Source organism: Engystomops pustulosus, chromosome 1 (genome assembly GCF_040894005.1).
Source record: "Engystomops pustulosus chromosome 1, aEngPut4.maternal, whole genome shotgun sequence".
Taxonomy (NCBI): Eukaryota; Metazoa; Chordata; class Amphibia; order Anura; family Leptodactylidae; genus Engystomops; species Engystomops pustulosus.
The window spans coordinates 252,160,343-252,188,340 of NC_092411.1; the positions used below are offsets into that span (position 1 = coordinate 252,160,343).

A 27,998-nucleotide genomic window follows, 5' to 3' on the forward strand; every position below is an offset into this window, starting at 1 on the left:
ATTGGGTTGAGCTGCTATACCAGACAGAACCCATGAACAAAAGTGTTGCTGGAAGGAAAAATCCAAGAAATGAATGTAATGTGTGCACTGTACTATGTTTTATTGGATTTCTTAGTAAATAGTTTTTTATTAATGGTATAATGGTTAACCGGTAAAAACTGATAAATTCAATAAACGCACAATAAAGTGGTCCATGTCTTGACGTTCCTTCCATTGCATGAAACTGAAGTCTTGTATATTAGTCCAGGTGTAAGCCATGATTTTTATAAATGCTATAACCCCTCACTGACAAGTTGGTCTTTGTTTAGAAAGACAATACAATCATTTCAGGGACAACTTTGTGCCAATGTCAGATGCATTAAGACAAAACACTTGCAATTGAGAACAAGCAACATGTGTTTTGCAATGTTTACAGGAAAACCAACATGTTGCTCATTCCTGATCGCAAGCGTTTAGATCCTCCTAATGCACTTGTATCGCGTTTCTAAACACAATTCAAACGCAGAGCCTTACACGGCCTTACACTGCGATTGGAGTAATTACTATCTTTTCCTGTAAGTGTTGTGTAAACAGCACAATAATGCTGCTGGTCGCGCAGCTGTTTTAGTGACAGGTGTCTAATACGACTGTCTGTTCTTTTGTATCCAGGGAATTAATTGAAGAGTTGCACCCCATAATTAAAGAAGCACTTGATAGAAGGCCAGAGGTAATTATATTACATCTCATTCTTATATGGTGTTTCCAGACAGGATTATATTACTTCCCCTACTGCACGCTAGCGTACTGCACAGCAAATGCAATACAAGTTGCAAAAAAGTTTTCCTTTTTGGATGTATTTACGTCTTGGAGTTAAATAAAGTTGGAGCAACTTTCCTCTCAAGACAACACCACTCTTTATCATCCGTTATATCTGTTACTCCTCCATTTAAAGGGCATCTGCAGTCAGTTTTCTTAATAAGATTACTGATGGTAGATGATATGTTATAAAGTATTGGCACTGACTGGATCCATTTTGCACTCTGATGCAGGATCTTTCCTTGTAATCATTTTTATGGTCTCTTTTTTCCAAATTATGTTTTAAAAATATGCCAATGAGCTGCAAGTGCTGCCTGAGTTGTCACCAGAGCCCCTCCAGGTTCCTGCTACACAGGCAGTGACACACACCCGAAGAATTAGAGTTCATTAGCATATTTTTGAAACATGATTTTTAGGAAAAGGAAACCAGAAAACACTATTACACGGCCAGACCCTGCATTAGAGTGGAAAGAGGATTCTGTCAGTGACGCTGCTTTATTACGTATGAACCTGGCAATAAGGCCATATTGCAATACCAGACACGGCCTTTAGGCAAGAGTGCCATAGTTTTTTCCCCCCCAAATTTAACATGCTTTTTTCCTTTTATGAACATAACCTACTCCATACTGTAGTCTTGAGCTGCAATTTCATGTGCAGCCTTTCCCAAATGTGTAAAGAGATGTGCCCTGTAGACAATAAGAGGGATGTCGTGCCCACTGATCGGATATCGATGACTTGGTCAGAATAAGAAGTCCCTTTAAATAAAGAACTAAAATTTGTTTCCTTGTTAACATGCAATCTCTGTTCACAGAATATGAAGCGGCGCAGGCGTCGAGATATTTTACGAGTGCAGCTGGTCCGTATATTTGAACTGCTGGCAGATGCTGGTGTCATTAGTCACAGGTAGGTCTATTTACCTCTACTTATTCTGTATTTGCTCAAACTGAGGGTGCCTTATTAAGAAGTGATGGCTTCACATATAGGGCACCTGTTAGCCTCTCACTTCAGTAAGCCAAGTGTCTTGTGTGCTTGGGACCCCCTAAGGGTAAAAACCAGACTAGATACAGGTATTTATTACAGTGACTTGTGCTGAATGATACATTTATATGCAGGACCCTCAATTCAATTGTTCCATATGACTGTTTGTATTCTGTAATGTAGTATGTTATTTGTATATGCGCTACAGAATATGATGGCGCTATATAAATAAAGATTTATTATAAGAGTGTGTTCACACGTTGCATTTGTTAACTCATTTTAAAACGCCATTCAGTAGAGTTTGCGCAATGTAAGCATTACGTCACGATTGCATTTACAAAGAATTAACATCATGTTTACATGAACATGATATTAACATATTAGTTAGTGCAGTGTAAACGCATTGCTAACGCATTGTAAAACAAAACACGTAAACGCACCTTGACACTCCACTCCAAAATCCAGAAAAGAAGGATCAGACATGTTGCATTCGTCATAGTAAGAAAGTGTTTTAACTTTTCCATTCTTCCCTAGTGCAAGTGGAGGCCTCGATAATGAGACACATTCCCTGAACAATACTCTGCTAGAATACGTGGACTTAACCAGACAATTACTAGAAGCAGAGAACGAGAAGGACTCTGAAACACTGAAAGATATCCGATGCCATTTTAGTGCCTTAGTGGCGAATATCATTCAAAATGTTCCAGGTATTTCCTAATGTATTTATTATTCTATATTATTATTGGTTATGACTGTATCTTGATTGATGCTCATATTCAGGAGTTAAGCTTATTCCATGTATTGCATGTTTTTGAAACATGTAAACTCTGGATATATATGGAGTACAGTATATAAATTTAGCCAGCGGAGACTAAAAGGGATCAGTTTAGTGGAAAATAGTAGTGAAAAGTGTAGATGCAGATATTACCATCTAGGATGGGGAGAGGATAAGTGGTCACAGCTAACACACTGGATATTTCCTTCCTGTATGGGGTTGAGGTTGGAAAGTGAGCAATGCAGAACCTTTCTAGAAAACCTTACAGAATATGTATTTCCAATGTCCCTGGAAGAGGGGATCTGCATTGTTTCTGTAGTGGTGCAGCACAGTTTCCATTCTTTGTGTTCCTTTTTACACTTCTGTACAATTACAAGTAATACAAGAACTGTTCTGTTTCCTTCCAGTGCACCAGAGAAGAAGTATATTTCCTCAGCAGAGTCTGCGCCATAGCCTCTTCATGTTATTCAGTCATTGGGCCGGGCCATTCAGTATAATGTTCACCCCTCTGGACAGATACAGTGATCGCAATATGCAGATAAACAGGCATCAATACTGTGCACTCAAGGTAATTACATTCATTTACTCATCATAAAGCCAGAAATGTCAGATGTGTCGACTCACGGTGAAGATCTTACTCTATATAGCTGAATAATGGCCCACATTATATTTCATTGCAGTGCCAGGGCCATAGGTGCAATCCCTGTATGCGCAGGTCTATGCTTAGATCACAGTGTGGCAGATTTATCAAGCTGTCTGAAAGTCAGAATATTTCTAGTTGCCCATGGCAACCAATCACAGCTCCCCTTTAAAATATTCATGAGCACTGGTAAAATGAAAGCTGAGCTGTGATTGGTTGCCATGGGCAACTAGAAATATTCTGACTTTCAGACAGCTTGATAAATCTGCCCCTATATCTCTATAGGTCATATTGGGTCTAAAGGGTAATTCGAGAGAAAGAATTTGGTTTTGCGGATGGATGCGCTTGGAACCAGGAATAAGTTACCAAAGCGAATTTTGGTAAAAGCTTGGTTCGTCTTTATTAGAATTGATAAACAATATTAAGGTTCATAGGTGGTGACGCATTTCGGGATAACCCTTCATCAGACCAATATCGTGTTAGCCGGGCAGGGGATGTGCAGCAGCTGTAAACGATATTGGGTTATTAAACGATATTGGGTCTTAAAGCTGTCACTCAGACAAGACTTAGTGCTCATCAGTGCAGAGATGACATTTGGCACTTCACCTTCAAATGCCACTTGGCACTAAAACAGTTAAAAGTTGGAATTTTGGTCATTAAAAAAGCCCTCTAGTGATTTGTCATTAACTTTCACTTTGTCAGTATTTCCTAATCACCAGGTTTGGGAGATTAAACCGTTAACAAACTCCCTTTAATGCCCCATGTGTGACAGTTAAAAGGCCCTCATCCTCAAGGCTCTGCCCCCTATGATGCCCCCACGAGAGGAGTCTGTCCTAGTGCCATATTTCCTATATTGCCATCCCTGCGCTTATTTCTCCCCCCTTTTCCGCTGTTGCTGAATAATGGCCCACATTATATTTCATTGCAGTGCCAGGGCCATAGGTGCAATCCCTGTATGCGCAGGTCTATGCTTAGATCACAGTGTGGCAGATTTATCAAGCTGTCTGAAAGTCAGAATATTTCTAGTTGCCCATGGCAACCAATCACAGCTCCCCTTTAAAATATTCATGAGCACTGGTAAAATGAAAGCTGAGCTGTGATTGGTTGCCATGGGCAACTAGAAATATTCTGACTTTCAGACAGCTTGATAAATCTGCCCCTATATCTCTATAGGTCATATTGGGTCTAAAGGGTAAGGCGAGAGAAAGAATTTGGTTTTGCGGATGGATGCGCTTGGAACCAGGAATAAGTTACCAAAGCGAATTTTGGTAAAAGCTTGGTTCGTCTTTATTAGAATTGATAAACAATATTAAGGTTCATAGGTGGTGACGCATTTCGGGATAACCCTTCATCAGACCAATATCGTGTTAGCCGGGCAGGGGATGTGCAGCGGCTGTAAACGATATTGGGTTATTAAACGATATTGGGTCTTAAAGCTGTCACTCAGACAAGACTTAGTGCTCATCAGTGCAGAGATGACATTTGGCACTTCACCTTCAAATGCCACTTGGCACTAAAACAGTTAAAAGTTGGAATTTTGGTCATTAAAAAAGCCCTCTAGTGATTTGTCATTAACTTTCACTTTGTCAGTATTTCCTAATCACCAGGTTTGGGAGATTAAACCGTTAACAAACTCCCTTTAATGCCCCATGTGTGACAGTTAAAAGGCCCTCATCCTCAAGGCTCTGCCCCCTATGATGCCCCCACGAGAGGAGTCTGTCCTAGTGCCATATTTCCTATATTGCCATCCCTGCGCTTATTTCTCCCCCCTTTTCCGCTGTTGCTGACCAACATGAAATGTTCTGCCATCCGAGGAAGGATTAAATAGATAAATTGTGAGCGCACATCTGTTTCTAGGTCATTGCTCAGAATAACCATAATAGGTGCCTGGATCAGGACAGCACAGATCTTGTTTTCTGCACAAGATAATCTCTCTGTATTTATAACCCTAAACGCAGCTAGTTCTTTTTTAGTGCTGTGCAACAGATTGCTGCACTGCCACATAGTGTCTTTTTATCAATGCATTTATAACCAGCAATAGGTTCATAAGTGGAACTGGGTTTATTTATCTCAGTGATGGCGAACCTTTTACAGACAGAGTGCCCAAACTACATCCAAAATCCACTTATTTACCTTGAAGTGCCAGCATGGAATTTTATACAGTAACTTATTGCTACCTGTTCTTCCACATCTTTCAATTGTATCGACCGTCTGAGGCCACCAATATAGTTGACAGAAGGAAGGCAAATTCAAACTATCATTGTAGCATCTTTCCTGGGTCACTTTGTACAGGAAGAAATGCTGGGTCCAGCAAGATGACCCACAAAGACAATGCAGTTCTGTCAACACCTTCTTACTTTCCACGCAGTTCCAAACAGCCAATAAAGTGTCACTTTAAAATAGCGCTGAGAGCAGCATCTCTTAAGTTCAGTGTTTGGTGAACCCTGTCCTTGGACAATGGCCTGAGTGCCAGCAAAAAGGGCTCCAAGTGCCACCTCTGGCACCCGTGCCATAGGTTCGCCACCACTGATTTATTTGGTCAAACTATTTTGTAATATGTTTTATCCAATTATTATTTATTAAAGAAGCAATACAGCTAATGAGGTTAGATACATAAAAAAAAGAAATGAATGAATAAATAGAAAATAATAAATACAAAATAAATACAAAATATTATAAATGGTAAGAAAAGCAAATGAGAAGCAAATAAAAAAATACAAACAATCCCCACACGCTCCCAACCATCCATTGCTTACCATTATGAATGTACTACAACATGGAATTAATAGTGCTCAATAAATAAATAACATTTTTTTTTCCAGCTCCATAGTACATTGCATGACATGTTCAATTTTGCCTGCAGTGTGTATGGAAATGCTGCTACTGATATTTTTAAAGGGGTCCTCCACTTTTTGCAAATAATTTGTGGTGTTTGTGTAATAAAAAGTCATACAGTTTTCCAATATACTTATCTTATCTTCATCGTTTAATTCCTGTGGATAGAAATTTGTCCAATACACATTTGCACGACACACTATATCCCTGGTAATATGATGTCACACAGGTGCACAACTCACTATATCCCTAGTAATGTGATGTCACACAGGTGCATGACACACTATATCCCTGGTAATATGATGTCACACAGGTGCACAACTCACTATATCCCTAGTAATGTGATGTCACACAGGTGCACGACACACTATATCCCTGGTAATATGATGTCACACAGGTGCACAACTCACTATATCCCTAGTAATGTGATGTCACACAGGTGCACGACTCACTATATCCCTGGTAATGTGATGTCACACAGGTGCACGATTCACTATATCCCTGGTAATGTGATGTCACACAGGTGCACGATTCACTATATCCCTGGTAATGTGATGTCACACAGGTGCACAACTCACTATATCCCTAGTAATGTGATGTCACACAGGTGCGCGACTCACTATATCCCTGGTAATGTGATGTCACACAGGTGCACGATTCACTATATCCCTGGTAATGTGATGTCACACAGGTGCATGACTCACTATATCCCTGGTAATGTGATGTCACACAGGTGTACGGCTCCTGTGTGACATCACATGATCATGGATAGATTTCTATACACTGGAAGTAAACACAGGAGATTTCTATAGTATGACAGCAAGCAAAGAAACGTGATTTGTAGTATTTTTATACTTAAGATATATCCATCATGCTCTTAGGCTATGTGCATATTCTGTTCTCGCCCTTGTTTTCTTATGCCAGATTAGTTTTTTTTGTCACTTCTGCGGGCTTATCTGATCCACGAATACTGTCCCATGTGTCTGATCCATTATTCTTACGTGGCTGACGGAAATCAGACACTACAATTATTGTTTGTGGTAACAGCAGAAGGGTCATATACATCATTTCTGTTATACAGATGATTATTGGATTGCTGACTTTAGTCTCCATTTCTCGCAGGCGATGTCGGCTGTGCTCTGCTGCGGCCCCGTTGCAGATAATGTCGGTCTTTCATCGGATGGTTATCTATATAAATGGCTGGATAACATCCTGGATTCCCAGGACAAGAAGGTGACATATATTGGTTCCAAAAATGCTGTTTTTACATTACACCAGTCATTTCCATTTTTTGGGGGGGGGACTGATTCATAGTTTGCTGCCTCTCTACAAACAGCAGGTCTTCAGGTAATAAGTAGACATAGGATGTGGGCATACATTTTAGGGTTCATTTACACAAACGTATCTACGCCGGCCCGTAGCCGGGCGGACATACATCTGGCGCCATGGAGAGGAGGAGGGTAGACCTCTCCAAAGAGATACACTGCGCCGTAACACGGACAAACATAGGAAATCCAATCTTTAAGGCGTGGTATGGTGCAGTATGTGCGCTGCACCGTAGTGCTACGTGTGACCATTGGCGGCCTATGGGGGACGGATATGCGGCCACAAGCTTGCAGCCATATATATATGTCGTCCAACGGTCGTGTGAATGTAGCCTTAGATGTAGTATTACATATTGTGTGAAACATACGGACAGGCCAGAATGAGGTCCTCCTCTTTATTTATAAAAAGGGTTACTTGGAGGCAACCTTTCCATGATTCCCAACCACCTCCTCCAGGCTGGGTTTATCCACATCAGCCATCAGACCAGTGGTTTTGATATGTAGCCATTGGTCGTGAGATTTCTAATCATGTTGTATTGGTTTGGTCTGTAGGTCCATCAGTTGGGGTGTGAAGCAGTCATGCTTTTGCTAGAACTCAATCCAGACCAGAGCAACCTCATGTACTGGGCGGTGGACCGCTGCTACACTGGCTCCAAAAGAGTGGCCTCCGGCTGCTTCAAAGCCATAGCCAGTGTATTCCAGAACAGGTATTCCCGGTGCTCCCATGTACTGTATGAAAAATGTGTATAATCCCTACAGACTGGGCACGTTACCATATTGAGTGTCTTCTGTGATCATGATGTTCAGTGCAATCTCTGTAATCTCTCCCCAGGGATTACCAGTGTGACACAGTTACCCTCCTTAATCTGATCCTATTTAAGGCGGCGGATTCTGCCCGAGATATCTATGAAGTTGCTATGCAGTTGTTGCAGGTTTGTAAACATTGCCTATACTGTAGTGTATAAAGTCCAGTGACTATGCAATGAGCAGAGGATCACACGGGTCTGGTTTATTCCGTTCCAGAGCTTTTTTTTAAGGATACATGTATTTCTGTGACCTTAGTGTGTTATAGGAAAGGCGTGTTCCTCCTCATAAAACGCAATAACAATACCTCATAAAGTCTATTTTATAGCCATGTTATCTGTTTTCTTAAACCTGTTCCTGATATGTGACGCTGTATTACGTCAAAATGTTAGCAAGGATGTATGGGAAGGCTAAGGTGCTCAAGGGCATGTACAGAAGGCACTCGCTTCTAGCCCTTTAGATGCCGCGGTCGATTGCCACCGTGTCACCTAAGCAGTTGGGACACAAAGCTGCTGCCATATTGACGGTGATTGGTTACAAAGATAGTTGGGAGCCTTTCAATGGGAGAGAAAACTAAATAAACAATGGACCTGATTCTGTGGTTCACCTGTCATGGACAGTAAACCACAAGAACATCCTCACGAGCCAGGGCTTTACATTTCCATGTATCCCTATCCAATGACTCTGTGCCCAGGTTTATGGGTAATGACTATTGTGCATTAGAGCTGACACTTTACAGTGATAAATTGCTGAAAAATGTAAAGTAAAAAGGAATCAAAGATTATAATCGAATATAATCAAGATTCTGAAAATGGAACCCATTCCAATTGATTATTATATATTTGATTATTATTATATATTTTTTTATCTATATACCATTTTTCCACGTAAAATATTCAATATATATGAAAACTGCTACTCTGCTTTATAAATATTGCTACATTTCTGTAAAATGTAAATGATTTAGATACAACTTATGCTCTGGCCCTTATCAACCAGTGTTTTTTTTTTTTAATTCAATTACTATAACCATATAGTAATTATTATATTAACTCTTAGTTTTAACTAATCTCATGATCCTCATAATACACATACACTGTAGCTAGTTATGAGCAGGAATTATAGATCTGATCTTTCATTTCTTATAGTATCTTTATAGCATCCATTTTCTTATTTTAACCATGTTTACTTACTGGCTTTCTGCAGATTCTGGAACCGAAGATGTTTCGCTATGCTCACAAATTGGAGGTCCATAGAACTGATGGAATATTGAGTCACCCATGTCCATTACCACATTTGTACTCTGTATCTTACTACCAGCTCTCTGAAGAATTAGCTCGCACCTATCCAGAGCTAACACTTGCTATTTTTTCAGGTATTCATTTTGACTCCTCTATTAAAGGGAATATGTTGGTTATTTTGTCTATACAAAGCTTGAAACAGAGTTGGGAAGTGGCTCTGGAGATTTGTGTAACCATACCTCTGCGTGTGCTGTTAGTTGCAGCAGGACTACAAGAAATGCATTTTTTTTGCCGGATTGTAGCTGGACTTGGAGCACTGGGGAAGTTTCCTCACACTGCTGGGTTCTAATATTTCTGCATTCAAACTGCTCTCTAGCCCCTCCCCTCTGCTTTAATATCCAACTAGAAGCTTGCTACAACTCTTACTCAGAACATAGGGGCAGGGCCGATTCTAGCATATTTGCTGCCTGAGGCGAATATTAAAATGCTGCCCCCCCCCCCCTGTTAAGTAAATGCTGAAAACTTTACTAACAATTAACAACCCTACAGACAGCTCCCTGACACTGTGTGACTGACTACAGGATCTGAGAGGCATTAGTGGAATCTAGTACCTTATAGATGACAATCTCTTCCATCAGGAGGACTTTATTCCGGGTTCTCCAATCCATGACGTATCACTGCTGAATTCACGGGCAGATATCTTCAGCTCCGTGCAGCATCTCCACCCGGCGTCCCTAAAAATACCACAGTCACTTACAGTATGAAGTCTCCTGGAAAACAACACTGCGCTCCTAAATAATATATACCCCTCACAACACAACTGACCGCACGCTACCCCACATATAACACATCCCTTCATTATATAGGGATAAAATCTATATACATATAATATACTGTATCCCATATACAGCCCCTGCAGCTAAGTAATATACTGTACCCGATATTCAGCCCCCCCCAGCATAGTAATATACTGTATCCCATATACATCCCCCCAGCTTAGTAATATACTGTATCCCATATACAGCCCCTGCAGCTAAGTAATATACTGTACCCGATATTCAGCCCCCCCCAGCATAGTAATATACTGTATCCCATATACATCCCCCCAGCTTAGTAATATACTGTATCCCATATACAGCCCCAGCTTAGTAATATACTGTATCCCATATACATCCCCCCCCAGTATAAAATAATTATAGCCCCAAATAATATATATATAGCATCCCCCCCCAGTATAAAATAATTATAGCCCCAAATAATATATATATAGCATCCCCCCCAGTATAAAATAATTATAGCCCCAAATAATATATATAGCATCCCCCCCAGTATAAAATAATTATAGCCCCAAATAATATCTATAGCATCCCCCCAGTATAAAATAAGTATAGCCCCAAATAATATCTATAGCATCCCCCCAGTATAAAATAATTATAGCCCCATATAATATCTATAGCATTCCCCCCCCCAGTATAAAATAATTATAGCCCCAAATAATATATATAGCATCCCCCAGTATAAAATAATTATAGCCCCAAATAATATCTATAGCACCCCCCCCCAGTATAAAATAATTATAGCCCCAAATAATATATATATAGCATCCCCCCCCAGTATAAAATAATTATAGCCCCAAATAATATATATATAGCATCCCCCCCAGTATAAAATAATTATAGCCCCAAATAATATATATAGCATCCCCCCCAGTATAAAATAATTATAGCCCCAAATAATATCTATAGCATCCCCCCAGTATAAAATAAGTATAGCCCCAAATAATATCTATAGCATCCCCCCAGTATAAAATAATTATAGCCCCATATAATATCTATAGCATTCCCCCCCCCCCAGTATAAAATAATTATAGCCCCAAATAATATATATAGCATCCCCCAGTATAAAATAATTATAGCCCCAAATAATATCTATAGCACCCCCCCCAGTATAAAATAATTATAGCCCCAAATAATATATATATAGCATCCCCCCCCAGTATAAAATAATTATAGCCCCAAATAATATATATATAGCATCCCCCCCAGTATAAAATAATTATAGCCCCAAATAATATATATAGCATCCCCCCCAGTATAAAATAATTATAGCCCCAAATAATATCTATAGCACCCCCCCCAGTATAAAATAATTATAGCCCCAAATAATATATATATAGCATCCCCCCCCAGTATAAAATAATTATAGCCCCAAATAATATATATATAGCATCCCCCCCAGTATAAAATAATTATAGCCCCAAATAATATATATAGCATCCCCCCCAGTATAAAATAATTATAGCCCCAAATAATATCTATAGCATCCCCCCAGTATAAAATAAGTATAGCCCCAAATAATATCTATAGCATCCCCCCAGTATAAAATAATTATAGCCCCATATAATATCTATAGCATTCCCCCCCCCCAGTATAAAATAATTATAGCCCCAAATAATATATATAGCATCCCCCAGTATAAAATAAGTATAGCCCCAAATAATATCTATAGCACCCCCCCCAGTATAAAATAATTATAGCCCCAAATAATATATATATATAGCATCCCCCCAGTATAAAATAATTATAGCCCCAAATAATATCTATAGCATCCCCCCAGTATAAAATAATTATAGCCCCAAATAATATCTATAGCATCCCCCCCCAGTATAAAATAATTATAGCCCCAAATAATATCTATAGCATCCCCCCCAGTATAAAATAATTATAGCTCCAAATCCCCAATTAAAATATACAGAACCCCCCCGCCCCTAGTATAAAATAATTCTGGCCCCATATAAGATCTATAGCATCCCCCTAGTATTAAACAATCATAGCCCCAAATAATATATATATAGCATTCCCCCCAGTATAAAATAATTATGGTATAGCCCCAAATAATATAAGTATATATTGCATCCCCCCCAGTAATAAAGAAATAATTATAGCCCCAAATAAAATAGCATTCCATGATCCCCCCCCCCCCCCCCCCAGTTTAAAGAGACAGGCGCGATTTATTTAGCTGGTGGGCGATTCGGGCGTTAATGGACGCCCGAATCGCCCACTTTAGAGCGGCGAATTTCGCCGCCCTTTACAGGGACCCGCATTCTGCCGCCTGCAGCGAGATTTTCATCTCGCCTCATGGCAGATGCGGCCCTGCATAGGGGTGGGGCTCAGAGATTTCACTCAAGAGTATACCATAATCCAGCTACAATCCTGGAATATAAATGCATTTGCTACTGTTCACTGCTACTACTAACAACACACACCAGAGTATGGTTGAACAGATCTTCAGGGACAATAGCTAATACTGTTTGCAGTTTTGTCTGGTCAATACTGATGTTAGATTTCCTTTCGAAAGAGGATCTGTTCCCTTCCCCAACGTGTCTGTTGTATTAAATATTTGTGTTGCCGTGTATGGACTATCTTTTCTTGTAACAATGTTACTTTTCTGTTTGACAAATTTGACAAATGGGTGTTACCACTCCTCCTTGTGATAGTTTGATCCTGTCAGAACTGACCGGATAGCGGGTAACACCCATTTCTAAGAAGAATAACAGAGCAATGGGAGGATTCCTAGTTCTAAGAAAAGATGTGTATGAATTGCTATATTATATGGAATACAATTGTTGCCAAAACATAAATGTCATTAGAGGTGACAGATCCTTTATAAGCATCCAAGTGATATCATCCATAACATCCTGATGTTCTCTCCCCCTTTTCTACATTTCGTCAGGGAGCTCCAATCCCTTCTAGAGTATCATGAATATGAAATCTATTCAATAGATGCAGGTACATTTGTTAGATTGTAGGATTCAATATAACAACAACTTAGTAAATATATAACTTAAAGGGTATTCTCATCTGGGTGATCACATTTAATTAAATTCATCTGCCATATGTAAACATTTCTTCAATTGGATGTTATTAAAAAAAATGTTCCTGTGTGAAGATAATTTCTCATAAATGTAGTCATGTTGTCCCTTAGAAACGAGATAGTGATAGCTTCCCCGGATACGACCACGTCACACTCTGGCAGCGGTGGCCAGACATGCGCTAATGATCCCTCCCTTACCACCAGAATTCAGCGATCATTACCACAGGGTGGCTGTAGGACATGCAGTAACTCCCAGACATTTAATATTCAGAAACTTTTTGTTTCTTTGTGCAATCTCTCCAGTATAGGTGGCCGTAACCAAGGACACAGTCTTGTTTCTAAGGGACCATATAATTACATTTATGAGAAATTATCTTCACACAGGAACATTTTTTTTAATAACATCTAATTGAAGAAATGTTTATATATGGCAGATTAATGAAACTGAAAGTGAATGCCCAGATGAGAATACCCCTTTAAGTACAAAGATAATGTATAATTCCTTTACTGTGAACAGAATCCTATCGCAGCCTCACCTAATAGAGAACCAGCACTATGAAGCACAGGATTTTACTATCACACAGCAGCCCCCAGATTACCTGACACATGATAGAGGAGACATATGTGGTCAATTATGATTATTATTATTTTTTGGTCTTTTTGCTTTGACAGAGATCAGTCAGCGAATACAGACAGCGCACCCTGCTGGCCGCCAGGTTATGTTGCACTATTTACTTCCCTGGATGAATAACATAGAGCTGGTAGATCTGAAGCCTTTACCTACAGTCCGAAGACATGAGGATGATGTAGAGGAGTCGCTGAGAGACCGAGATGTGATGGTCAACAGCAGGCGATGGCTGCGAGGAGAGGGATGGGGGTCACCGCAAGCTACAGCAATGGTCCTGAATAACTTGCTGTACATGACAGCTAAGGTAATACATGGATATTACAAATATTAGAGAGAGAGAGAGTTTAAATTTATTTGCTTGAAATGAGCCAAGCATAAAGACTCCCATAAAAGACTATACTCCCATTCCAAACACAAGTTCCTACCTAAGGCGTGATACCCCTTTAAGAGATTGAAACTTATTCTGTCTACAGTTGTATTCACTATGTATTTTTGATTATCTCCCAGTACGGCGATGAGGTGGCATGGTCAGAAATTGAAAACGTCTGGACCACCCTTGCAGATGGCTGGCCAAAGAATCTGAAAATTATTTTGCACTTTCTCATAAGCGTTTGCGGAGTGAACAGCGAGCCCAGCCTCTTGCCTTATGTGAGTATTTGAAGTGAACTCCTCTTTAACGACTGCTTATTTATTAAAGGAAATCAATGCCCTGGATCATACCTTACATATCAGCTTCACTGACAGAATCCTCTTTGCATACCCATGCAGGATCTGGACTTGTATTATTTTTTTATGGTCTCCTTTACCTAATAAAGAGGAGCACTTGTAATGAGCTACAAGTGCTTAGGGGTGTGTTATTTCTTCTGGAGCAAGAGCCTGGCAGGGCTCTGGCATCTCCCCCTAGAGCACTTACAGCTCAGTAGCATTTTTTAAAACCTTTTAAGGAAAGGGAGATCTTAAAAAACTATTACAAGGCCAGATGCTGCATCAGGGTGCAAAGAGGACTGTCAGTGACACTGCTTTATAAGACGGTAGATTTCCTTTAAAGGGTTTGTCTAAAGTTTCATTGTTATTCCCTATTCACATCAGGGGGGTTAATAATCTAATCAGTGTTCGTTCGACAGCTTGGACTTCCCTCAAACATGAAAATGGACCTACAGATCACAAAAATTGGGGTACTACTCTCAGTAAATGAGGGAGAGGTCGGTCAAGCACCATTCCCCCCGATCCATTCAGTGTCTATGTGAGTGACGGGGATGACAGAACACTGTGGTTGGCAGGATGAATGCCTTGTATACTGAACGTGCCGCCCCATCATTTAGTAAGAACATGTCTCCTTTTCATGTGATCTGCAGGGCTTACCCTTACTGGTCGAATTCTTATTCCCTATCCTACAGATAGGGGATAACATTGCAACTTAGATCAACTTTACAATCCGGTCATTTTTTTGCTTGTATTGTTAGCTACACTGTACCCAATTTCCTGGAGGTATGAATTCTACAGCAGCTAATAACAAGGGGAAATATTATCCAAGTTTTATAGAGCTTATAGATGATGGATAACAATGTCAATCATCAAGGGCTGCAAAACTGCAAAGAAAAAGGGCAGATTGACTATTTGAGACCATATTCTATTGTCAACTATTCTTCAGATTTTAACATATTTCCTTTTTCAGGTAAAGAAGGTGATTGTGTATCTGGGCAGAGATAAGACCATGCAGCTCCTGGAGGAGCTGGTCAGTGAGCTGCAACTTACAGACCCCGTGAGTTCTGGAGTGACCCACATGGACAATCCACCATATTACCGCATCACTTCCAGCTATAAAATACCCTCTGTCACCTCAGGTAAGGAGACACAAATGTCCCTCCTTCAGGGTGGCAATTATCCTTCTAATTACTGGAGCAGTTATATTTTATAATGGACCATTTACTTTATATGGGTAGTAAAACTATAACTGTGTGACTTAACGCATATTCACGGTTTGGCTTGGATTTTGTTAAGATTCACTCCATTTCTACGTTTTCTTAATTTGGTCAAGAATTGAGAGCTGATTCATGGAATAATTTATCATTAAAAGGAGTTTGTAGCTTTTATTTCTGACTCAGATCTCCAAGACTTCTCCTTGGTGGCTTGCTCCATCGCAGGAGATGAGTTTATGTTTGTCTAGAGTTTTTGTTCATTGTGTCTATCGTTTTCTCAGGAACCACATCTAGCAGCAATACAATGGTAGCTCCTACTGACAGCAGTCATGAGAACAAGCATACAAGGGATGGCATTGAGGATACGTAAGTAATATGACATGCATTGCAGTCTCACTTTTATCTGCTGGTTTATATCTAATCCTTAGTATCAAAGCAAGCGATTTGTCACAGCTGTAGTCTTGCTTGTAGTATATATACATATATATGGTGACAAGAAGATGAAATTTACCATAAAAATCAAGCATAATAAACCAGGGACAAATCTTATATTTGTCATCCATGGCCTCCTTCCTTTTGAAATCAACCCCAGAGGGGGAGTGGACTCGCTGCAGCCAACAACTCCTCAAATGTGAGAAATAGCTGGCTGCGCCTATTTCCACACCAGGTAGGACCTTGCGTAGACATAGAGTGTAGCACAGGCCCCCGTAATATAGTCCGAAGCCTCTTCATGTATCTGGCTGCGTTGAAGGTTTGACGGGGCCATCATACACTGGCGCACAATAAATACTCCCCTATATCTGTTTGAGTACTGTAGTTACTATCTGCTAAAAGTATACTCTCTGTAATCTACTTACCTTGCTTTTTATAGCTATGCCCATCTTGATATTTACCCTGGTCTGAACACCAACCTTAACCGGCAGCACCACAGACTGGAGTCCAGATACAGCAGCAGTTCTGGAGGGTCTTACGAGGAAGAAAAAAGTAAACATGTTATTTCCTAACGCTTCATACTTTTTAGTCATAATCTTGTAATGTTATTGTATGCCTGTGAATTATAGCTCACGCCAGGCTAGCTGTGTTGTAGTACTCTGCACAAGTGGACAGGGACGGTGGAGCCTGAGTGCTTAAAGGAGTTGCCCAAGGTGGAGTATTAGCCCTCTATCCATAGGACATATGCCTGAGCCAAAGCCTCATTTAATTAGTGATAATAGGGCCTCCATCGATCAGTTAGTTATCCCCTATGCTGTGGATAGAGAATACACATCCAACTTGGCACAACCCCTTTTACAGTCATTCTATGGATTTGGATTCTCATGCATATTATACATATTGTCATCCCAATCATTTCACATCAAGAAGGAAAGGTGCGGCCAACTTTTTAAAGTGCTGTACAATGATGTGTAATAAGCTAATTCTCACTTAAATCTGGTTGAGAAGCCTCAATGTGCCTGTGGTACAGTTGTGAAGATGGATCCCATCCATAGATGCTACAAGATGGCAGATGTGTCTTCTAATGTAAATGCACCCAGTGCTTCCATCACAGGCACATTATAGGACACCATCCTTGAGCAGGGCACACATGGCTCCCACTAGGGATTTTTTTTAACCAGGACCGAGTAAAGCCCAGAAGAGAAAAATGTGCATATAATGCAGTGATGGTGAACCTTTTAGAGACCGAGTGCCCAAACTACAACAAAGACCCGCTTATTTATCGCAAAGTGCCAACACAGAAATGTAATTTGTGATTTATACTCCGTTCTCTGTCATGGTTTTCATTGATACCAGCACCCTGAGGACACCAATAAAGCAGAAGATACTCCCAGCTACAGCTGTCACTTTATAATAGCTCTGTGCACAGCAAGTCCTGGGCTGTCAGGGACTGCAGGAAGATACCTGGAGTCCTCTCTGGTGATGGCCTGAGTGCCCACAGAAAGGGCTCCGAGTGCCACCTCTGGCACCAGTGCCATAGGTTAGCCATCACTGATATAATGGAAATGCACTGTAGCATATGGCATGTTTTAAAGTTTGGACAGCTCCTTTAAACACCCATGGCAAATCGCCATGGTAGAATGGTAGACTTAACCAATGTGATCAGTATGAAATATTAGAAGGATATTTCTGTAACATTGACCATATTCTGACATATATAATTGATGGAGGATTTATCAGAGATACACAATGTCAGACTCACCCAAAAATGCAGCATGTAGAGTCTTAATCTTGGGGAGTATTCACAATTGTGCCGCAGTTTATTAGACCTAGTAGCATAGTTGTCAGATTATAGAGAGTGTTATCATTCATATAAATGTGTCTTGTTATTCCACAGGTGACTCAATGCCGCAGTTCTCTAACTGGCGCTTAAAGGTGATGGAACACAACCGAGCGGAGCCCCTGCCCTTCCCCCCTACAGGAGGCTGCTGGTCACCACTTGTGGACTACTTGCCAGAAACTACATCCCCTGGCACATCACTGCACAGGTACTGGAGATCAGAGCCAGGATCAGAGGTTTTTACATACAGGGCCCATATACTCACCCTCTCAGCATGGAGCCACTCCTAGCCGCCAGCCTTGGTTTGTATATAGAGGCTCAGCTGCTGTAGGTGGTGCACGACTGCATGATATGAGCCTATGTATACAAACTGAGGCTAGAGTGAGTACATGGGGTTTGTTATACATACATATATATTAATTATATATATATATGCTCAGTTATGTTTATTTTTTATGCCCAATCTCATACCAGTATAAAAAATTACTTAGGACATATTTGTGATTACGTTTTTATAGGTGCAACATAGCAGTGATCCTCCTGACAGATCTGATCATTGATCACAGTGTGAAGGTGGATTGGGGAAGCTACCTGCATCTCTTGCTACATGCCATCTTTATAGGTAATTGGTTAGTTGTATGTCTCTTTGTGTTCCCTTTAAACCATTTATACGTTAACTTTCCCATTTTCGATGTCTTTATTCTTCGATCTAAGTTTGCAATTTCCTAAGGTTATCATGTTCCTTTCTGATGGTCCAGCGTGACCCACTAGTGAAGAAGAAGAGATAGCTGGCAGACTCCCTTCATGCCTTGCTCCACAGTCAGAATAATACAGGCTGTATTGTGTATGATTTATCATAGGGGATTAGATTTTTTACAAGATTGTCCATAAATTTCAGATCTGTAAATGTGTAGTTCATCTTGGTCTCAGAAGAATCTTCTAAGTATCTCTGTTCGTGTCATTTTCTCATTTAGGGTTCGACCACTACCACCCTGAAATGTATGAACATTGTAAGCGTCTGCTGTTACACCTATTGATTGTAATGGGATCTAATAGCAGTGTACAGAGTGTGGCGTCCATTCTCCTCAGGAACAGGGAATGTAATGAACCTCGGGTGCTGACTGTAAAAAGCAATGCACATCTAGAGTTCTCCTTCACAGGTAACATGTAAACCATCACCAAGATGGCAATACATGATGTGAACTGTAGAGTGACTTACTGTTCTTTCTTTTATCTCCAGGTATTAACGACTTCATTCCTGAATACCAGCCTTCCCCCATGACGGACTCAGGGCTCAGCTCAAGTTCTACCTCTTCTAGCATCAGCTTAGGGAATACAAGCACTGCTGTTCCTCACTTACATACAAGCATTCTCAATGAGACAGATCTCTCTGTGGAGCAGGATGACAAGGTCAAGACACTTATAGATTTTATCACATCAAGGTATGCTTGATTATTAACTTAATCTATATCATTTGGATATTGAGTTTACATACTTGTTGTGCCTTCTCCGGTGGTGGTTTGTATCCTGGGAGCTTCCATCTAATGAGTCCATTGCTGGTAAGCAGAAGGCATGTTCGGTAGATTTCTGGCAGATTTCATCTATATACATTTTGTTACACCAGAACTTGCTCGAGATCAAGTACATTCCAGGTTGTACACATTTTACAGCTTATAGATAAAAATCAACATATAGTAAACAGTTTTCTGTTTATAATTCTAACCTTAAATCACCCGACATTATGGCTTGGTTGTAAGGATAGCCATAGTAAGAAACGTAGGGAGTGGAGTAGCAACCAGGGCATCCACCCTACTTCATTGCCTATGCCAGGATATTGAAATACAGGTCGAACAAACTAATCTGAACCTTTGGCCTAGTCGTAGCTCTGGAAAATCCGATCATTGACGATCTGTTCTTGATCATTACCTGCCCTAATGACTTTGTATTTAGTGGTACCAGGACCTGTGTAGTCATAGTTTATTATCAAAACACCTGATATGTACATTATGTTAAACACAATACAGAACAAGCAGCGTAAATTGTCTCATCCTTAGACAAACTTATGGAAATTAATCAATTGTTTACAAGCACAGTGAAAAAAATTTAGTAATTGATGTACAAGGACTTATAGTGCTGAGACTCTTCATATTTTTGCATATCTGTCTTTTAGGAAAAGAGGACCTCTCTGGAACCATGAAGATGTTTCTGCAAAAAATCCAACGATTAAAAGTGCTGAGCAACTTACTGCATTCTTAAAACATGTGGTCACTGTCTTCAAGCATTGTAGATCAGGTACGTGATCCTCTCATGCCTTTCTCCTGTTTTGCACAGCACATGCAGTATATAATAGATAACATTGCTGTTTACTTAAGCCCTAAATAGGCTACCTTCTTAAAAATTAATAAAAGTAGAAGTGCACAATACAGCTTGAAGGTGTTGTCCCAGCTTACACTGTGGATAAGGGGATAATAAGCTCATCAGCAAGGGACTGACAGGGAATCCCGTTCTCACCAATGGGTGGAGTAGCGGGTTTAGGTTCACCCTGCTGCTCCATTCAATTGCATGACAGTGACAGGAGTAGCCCAGTGCTGTGTGCTCCTAGTTACTGTCAATGAGAGTGCCAGAGGGTGCTGTGCTTAGCAATTTCTGGCACTCCCATACTATTGAATTGAGCCTCAACAATCTGGAGAACAGAAAATGTGGGGCACAGCAGTTGGACCCTCACCAAAAAGTTTCCAAGAGGTTGTCCCAACTTTTCAATTTATTCCCAAAGTTGGGACATCTCTTTTAAAAAGGTACTTGCATATTTCTGGCTTATTTACAGCAGTTCACACATCTATGATGGGGGTCTAGAGAACCCTCCGAATAGCTTAGTAAATGTAAATTATCATGTGACGAATTACTGATGGCAAATGTAGATCTTGAACCTTCATGACATTATTTTATCGCAATTCCTGAAACCCCTTTATAGATCTATCTTTCTTATTTGGTGCTGACCATTTCTTAGGGTACATTCACACGCGGTATGCCCGCCGTGCGGACATACCGCCGTGTGCTGGAGGTGAGGAAGAGGTGACCCCTCCTCCCTCCATAGGAAATAGCGGCACACGGCCGCACATCCGCTGAAAGATAGAGCTTGCTCTATCTTTTTGCGGTGTGCGGCCCGGATCAGTGCCACACATGTGTGGCACCGGATCCCCGCCGTGCCGCTATTGCCGTCTATGGGGAAGTACATGCGGCCGCAAATTTGCGGCCGCATGTATGGCCCCGCAGACGGCAGTGTGAATGAGCCCTAACACAATTTAATGTTCATGCCTGGACATTATTGTCCATAAGAACTTTAGATATGCAGAAAACTTTAGTTTCCTTATTGATGGGGTATTGTATAAACCTGTCCTATTTTTTTTTTTCAGGGTACCAGCTAGAGCAGCACCTGAGTGAGGTGGCGCTGCAGACCGCACTGTCTTGCTCTTCTCGCCATTACGCTGGAAGGTCCTTCCAGATTTTCCGGGCCCTCAAGCAACCTCTCTCTGCACAAACCCTTTCAGACGTCCTTTCAAGATTAGTAGAAACTGTGGGAGATGCAGGGGAGGAGGCTCAGGTAAGGATCTTTACTACAACTATCATATAAAGCGTTATAATTGTTGCACATGGGACATTCTCTGGATTTGACACATACACGCTGCAGAATTTGATATTCTATGTTCTGCTTCAACATTCAACTACTGTCATTTTATTAATTTCAGGGCTTTGTCATTGAGCTTCTCCTGACACTGGAGTCGGCCATAGACACACTGTCAGAGACCATGAAACATTATGACCTCCTGACTGCGCTGGCTCAGTAAGTGATCACTTGAAGTCTGTATTTTTCATAATGATGATGATTCCTTTACATTTTTATTGTATTTTCCTTCATTGCCTTTGGTTGAATGCAGAAATCTGCATATTATAACCAAAAAAAAATGTGTAGCTTAAATTGTTTATTTATTTGGTTCCATTTCCACATTAACCCACATTTTTCCATGGCTTAACCACATACATTTTTTTCTGTATCGTGTTTTAGCACATCCAACCATGAACCCATGATGGGCAATAAGAATGCTATGAACCGGAAGAGCACCGGGCAGCTGAATCTAAGCACAAGTCCTCTGAGTAGTGGGAACTTTATGGGTTACTGCAACAATGCAAGAAGCAACTCTTTGCGGCTAAGCTTAATGGTTGATCGTAAAGGAGACCGGAGGCGAAGTAACACACTGGATATAATGGATGGCAGGATAAATCATGGGGGCAGCCTAGCAAGGACTAGAAGCCTTTCCTCTCTTAGAGAGGGGGGAGTGCATGATCTGCAGCCAACTACCGATCCAACCAATCTCATGGCTACCATTTTTTGGATAGCAGCGTCCTTGCTGGAGTCTGACTATGAGTATGAGTACTTACTAGCATTGAAGCTGTTAAACAAGCTGCTTACTCACATGCCTCTGGATAAAACAGAGAGTTGGGAGAAGATTGAGAAGGTACAAGACAAGCTGAAGTGGAATAACTTTCCCGGTCTGCAGCAGCTCTTCCTGAAGGGTTTTACATCTGTGTCCACCCAGGAAATGACTGTTCACCTCCTCAGCAAACTCATCACCATCTCCAAACATACACTGGTGGACCCTGCCCTGCTAGCTGGTAAGAGGGAAACCATGCCTTGCCCCACTACAGCTTTATGGTTTTTGAAAATAAGTGATAGTATATTAAGTGAACACAATAAGTAAAACAAGTATTACTGTAATGATTGTAAAAGTGAACAAAAGTTGTGTCTGTAGTTACCAAGGCCAACTGGTATGTGCTCTTATGGCACCGTCAGCTGATTTGTTTGTGGGGCCGGTGTTGACCACCCATCAGTCAACTATTGATGGCTTGGGGATGGGGCATCATCATCATTCTTGGAAAACCAAAATTATCTTTGCAATAACTATAGCACTGTGCCTTCTGGGTTATGTGAGATTTTAGTTGTGTTTTAGGTAGATATATATACGTAACCAATATTTTACTTACAGGGTTCCCTCTCAATATCTTGTGTTTATTGCCTCATTTAATCCAACACTTTGACAACCCGACGCCATTCTGCAAGGAGACGGCGGACAGAATTGCCAAGGTAGGCGCTTATTGAACATGCGAGCCTTGCCTCAATGTTTTAAAGACCATTTGACAGACAAAAAGGACATTTCATCAGTAACATCATCAATGCTAAAATTATTCTGTGTGTCAAATGGGACTTATGTACATCCAAGAGAGCAACACTACTGACTCTAGTCCCATTTACTAAGCAAAAGTTACATTTCTTAAGTCCCTTGTCCGCTGCGTCTCACTGCTTTATTGTGGGTATTATAGTTTAATTTTCTTAGGATTGGGGAATCATTGAAAAACCACTACAGACCTTCATCCTACATGTTCCTACGTCATGTTCTGCTCTCCTACCTCATTGTACATTTTTCTCCATTGTGTTCTGCCAATCTTTCTCATTGTACATGTTCCTACATCGTGTTCTACTCTTTTTTTCCCATAATACGTATTTCTCCATTGTGTACTGCTTATCTTCCTCATTGTACACCTTCCGACATCATGTTCTGCTCGCCATCCTACTTTGCCCTGCTCTCCTTCCTTGTTGTACACGTTCCTGCATCATATCCTGCTCACCTTCCTCATTGTACACGTTTCTCCATCATGTCCTGCTCTCCTTCCTTGTATACATTTCTTCATCATGTCCTGCTCTCCTTTCTTGTATACATTTCTCCATCATGTCCTGCTCTCCTTTCTTGTATACATTTCTCCATTATTTCCTGCTCTCCTTCCTCATTGTACATGTTTCTCCATCATGTTCTGCCCTCCTTCCTCATTGTACTGTAGATTCATGCATCATTCTTGTACTTAAGGTTTGCGCAGAGGAGAAGACTGCCACACTGACAAACTTGGCCCATATGATGAGCCTGTACAGCACACACAGCTACTCCAGAGACTGCTCCAATTGGATTAATGTTGTCTGCCGCTACTTACATGACTCGTTCTCAGAGATCACCTTCAGTCTGGTCACCTATCTTGCTGAGGTAAGTGAGGCCAATATATTGTGACCAGGTATCCATGCAGATATTCATTAATCCATAAAAATGCTTGCAGTCATCAGCGAGGTACTATTGATTGGTTCCCATGGCTTAAACAATGTAAAGGGTTTGTACCAACTTAGATTTTAACCTCCTATCCTCAGTATATGCAATCACATTGGAATTGGTCCAGAAAATGGGTCCCTTTCTTACTTATTGATGGAGTGGCGAGTAAACAATGTACAGTATTCCAGGGATATCTGGCCATTTCCAACACTCCCACAACAATGAGTAGAGTGACAGTATGGATGCTCGACCTCCGGCTTCATCAAATAGTAAGATTAGGACACCATTCCCTTGATTGCTGGTTGTCCCAGCAGTCAGATCTCCATTGATTAGATTGTTATCCTCTACTCTGTGTATACAAGTTAACAATCAACTTATTTGGGTACAATCCCAATCTGAGATCTGTTTTGTAACGGCTCCTAGAAATATTGATGCTTTCTACTTTGGTGAAGCCACAAATTGTAACTAAATTGATTTGAAATTAAAACAAGAATATAAATACATTGTCATACAAGTGACTCATATATAGATCACAAAGACTGAGATCTTACACCTACAAGTTAGTATAAGCACCAATGTGTACACAGACAGACATTACTTCAGGATAATAGGCTCTGTATAGATTGTATATCTGTAGCTGATATTCTAGGATCTGGCACTATAAAGGTATAATATAACTTTCTATTGTACTGTTAATGTTATGTAGCTTTTATACTGTTGCATTTGCCCATGTTGTTGCAGCTCCTGGAGAAAGGCCTGTCCAGCATGCAGCAGTCATTGCTGCAGATCATCTACAGCCTGCTCAGTCACATTGACCTCTCTGCTGCGCCAGTAAAGCAGTTCAACCTGGAGATCATAAAAATCATCGGCAAATATGTGCAGGTGAGCGTTCATTCATTCCTAGGCTGTGTTCTCGGGTCGAGAATGAATTGGGTTTTTAAACGCATATTACGTACTATTGGACGCATAAATGATTTCTTTTGAGTACAATCAAAATATGTTTTCCGTCTCTAACACTCAAAACACATGTTGGTTCCCGAACCCAAGCACGCATCTGTGTTTGGGAGTAGCTCCTCCACAATGCACTTAAATGCGTTTCAAAATGCATCGTGCGAACGCAGCTTTGGGGTTATGGCACAAGTGGCTTTTTGAACACGTTTTTGGCCCGTTTTTAAGCAGTCCATCACAAAATGCATGCATTAAAAAACACATGCGGTTTTTGAAAACGCATCCGTTTTTGACAGGTTTAACCAATTATCTTAATTGAAACAGGTCAAAAACATATGCGTTTGATGGCACACGTGGTGTTTTGAACCCGGTTTTGGGCCGTTTTTAAGCAGTCCGTAAAAAAACGCATGCGTTTTTGACAGGTTTGACCAATTATCTCAATTGAAACTGGTCAAAAACGCATGCGGTTTTTGACGGACTGCTTAAAAACGGGCCAAAAAATCGCTCAAAACGCCACATGTGACATCAAATGCATATGTTTTTGACCCGTTTCAATTAAGATAATTGGTTAAACCTGTCAAAAACGGATGACACACGTAACGCTTTGTCTGCGCTTGCAAACGCAGACAAAGTCACGCCCACCGGGGCGGTCCGCGGCCCGATCGCATCGGCGTTTCTATGGTGCAAGCGCAGACAAGGCGCTACGTGTGGCACCAGCCTTAGGGTGAAGACACACATGGCGTTTTTAGGCCGTTTTTAGTTAGTGCGTTTTCACATCGTTAAAAACGCATGCGTTTTTGACAGGTTTGACCAATTATCTTAATTCAAACTAAAAACGCCCCAAAAACGGCCTAAAAACGCCATGTGTGTCTTCACCCTTAGGCTGTCACATATTTTACCTCCTACTGCAGGTCCACGTTAAGCCTTGTGACTGGACTCTTCTTCTATCTATAGCAGACAGACTCGCTTGTTCGTGTTACGTGTTATGTACAATTTATGCCCATGGCAGTCACTTACCATTTTTATCCTTCCTACAGTAGCTCCATACTACTTCCGCTCTGCGATTCTGAACAATCGCTTTCTGTAATTCATGTTTGGCCCCTGAGCAAGTAGCTGGTTTGTTTCAGCTTTCACTGTCATTTACTTAATGTGCCCGACGTGCCGAGTTTTCACTTTATTACTTTGTCCATAAAAGCCAGATGTTTTATGACTTATTTCTAAATTCCAATTTCCTGCTTTGACAGAAACATCTCTTTTTTTGGCTCATGGAAAATAAAAATATAAAAAGCAACCCAGCGCATAGAGCTGCAGCCTTTATGGAAATGGCCTACAGCATGGAGCCAGCTTTTCTTTATGCTTGACTAGGAGTACTCAGATGAAAACCGGGTCAGCGCAGCGGTGCCAGCAAAGCTTTGTTCTGACTCATCTACAAAATATATAGCAATGTATATTGTAGGTGGTAACAACTAGGAAGGGATTAAATAGTGCTATGATTATTACTACTCTTCAAAGATCATCTAAACTTTAGACAAAAGTTTTATAAACGAATAGTGTAGATAATAAATGTAAACTTTGTAATACTTTATACAAGAAATCTGTCCTTCTTTTTCCTCTACCTTTCTACTTTTTTTAAGCAGTTTGTGTAAATCCGTTTTCTGCCCTGTATCCACTGACAGCTGAGAGATGAAGCAACCTGATAAAGTGTCTAATGACTTGATACACTGGATAGTCTAATTTAATAGGGCTGGATCATTGGGTATGGAAAGAGTTATTCATCAGCTTCCTTATCTGTCTGAAGAGGAGGACATCAGAAGGCTTTCAGATAAATACAATTATTTAAAAAAAAAAGAAGGCTTTCAGATACACCGCTCACTATAGAAGAAAGAGCAGAAACAAGACACCTGCCCCTGATACATCATGAGACGGAAGCCTCTTGATGTATCCTGCTGCGAAAATGCAGCAGCGGGGCATGATAAATATGCCCTTTTGTCTTCTATTTACAGAATTGTCAACTTTATATTTTATAATGATTTTCTTGTTAATGAAATTTCTTTATCCCAACAGAGCGCATATTGGAGGGAAGCACTGAATATCCTAAAGCTTGTGGTGTCTCGCTCTGCCAGTCTGGTTGTGCCAAATGATGCCCCAAAATCCTATGTAGATTTAGGCCCACCTGAAATCTCCTTTGCAAAAATATTTAACTGCGCCTCGAAGGAGCTTCCGGGAAAAACTTTAGATTTTCATTTCGACATATCAGAGGTGAGAGGACATGGTTTTAATGTATACAGGCTGTCACAGGTTAAGTATAAGATATGTTCTATAGGTTTGTACTTAAGTTGAATTTGTATCCAAGTTGGAACAGAAACGTGACCTTCAGTCTGTGAATCCTGGACCCTGTGGTGGGTGGCTCTAACTTTACTCTTTTATTGCTATTACTACTCTTGCTCTGCTCATACGTTCAGTAAGACAGTGAATATTTCTCGCAGTGATTTCTGCCAGGATTCTGTTCCCTAAGATCATCCATCATTGTAAGATGACCCTTGTCCAGATTGGTCTAGGTGACATTGTACTTATACAGGCCTGTTTTACATTGTAGACACCCATAATAGGGCAGAAGTACGGGGACCAGCATAGTGCAGCTGGTAGAAACGGAAAGCCAAAAGTCATCGCAGTGACTCGGAGCACATCATCTACTTCTTCCGGATCCAACTCCAACGCTCTTGTCCCTGTCAGCTGGAAGAGGCCGCAGCTATCTCAGGTAAAGGATTGATTTAATAGCAATTTTTATTTAGAGCTTCCAATTAAAGAGTGACACC

The 27,998-nt window shown here is 40.7% G+C and overlaps 1 protein-coding gene across 10 annotated transcripts in view; it reads left to right on the top strand.

Moving 5' to 3' along the window:
* Nucleotides 1–27,998, top strand: part of FRYL (FRY like transcription coactivator) — a 193,419-nt gene that overhangs the window by 140,403 nt on the left and 25,018 nt on the right. For all 10 annotated transcript variants that reach the window (XM_072124585.1, XM_072124539.1, XM_072124546.1 and 7 more), the window contains 26 exons: nucleotides 649–706; nucleotides 1,607–1,698; nucleotides 2,308–2,480; nucleotides 2,956–3,116; nucleotides 7,146–7,256; nucleotides 7,901–8,055; nucleotides 8,181–8,280; nucleotides 9,359–9,527; nucleotides 13,939–14,198; nucleotides 14,402–14,542; nucleotides 15,570–15,738; nucleotides 16,095–16,179; nucleotides 16,685–16,797; nucleotides 18,143–18,293; nucleotides 18,604–18,707; nucleotides 19,060–19,245; nucleotides 19,326–19,527; nucleotides 20,256–20,377; nucleotides 21,499–21,686; nucleotides 21,832–21,926; nucleotides 22,149–22,756; nucleotides 23,128–23,225; nucleotides 24,004–24,174; nucleotides 24,976–25,116; nucleotides 27,247–27,441; nucleotides 27,779–27,940. In XM_072124585.1, coding sequence (XP_071980686.1) covers nucleotides 649–706; nucleotides 1,607–1,698; nucleotides 2,308–2,480; nucleotides 2,956–3,116; nucleotides 7,146–7,256; nucleotides 7,901–8,055; nucleotides 8,181–8,280; nucleotides 9,359–9,527; nucleotides 13,939–14,198; nucleotides 14,402–14,542; nucleotides 15,570–15,738; nucleotides 16,095–16,179; nucleotides 16,685–16,797; nucleotides 18,143–18,293; nucleotides 18,604–18,707; nucleotides 19,060–19,245; nucleotides 19,326–19,527; nucleotides 20,256–20,377; nucleotides 21,499–21,686; nucleotides 21,832–21,926; nucleotides 22,149–22,756; nucleotides 23,128–23,225; nucleotides 24,004–24,174; nucleotides 24,976–25,116; nucleotides 27,247–27,441; nucleotides 27,779–27,940 — 4,210 coding nt within the window. The remainder of the gene's footprint in view (nucleotides 1–648; nucleotides 707–1,606; nucleotides 1,699–2,307; nucleotides 2,481–2,955; nucleotides 3,117–7,145; nucleotides 7,257–7,900; nucleotides 8,056–8,180; nucleotides 8,281–9,358; nucleotides 9,528–13,938; nucleotides 14,199–14,401; nucleotides 14,543–15,569; nucleotides 15,739–16,094; nucleotides 16,180–16,684; nucleotides 16,798–18,142; nucleotides 18,294–18,603; nucleotides 18,708–19,059; nucleotides 19,246–19,325; nucleotides 19,528–20,255; nucleotides 20,378–21,498; nucleotides 21,687–21,831; nucleotides 21,927–22,148; nucleotides 22,757–23,127; nucleotides 23,226–24,003; nucleotides 24,175–24,975; nucleotides 25,117–27,246; nucleotides 27,442–27,778; nucleotides 27,941–27,998) is intronic.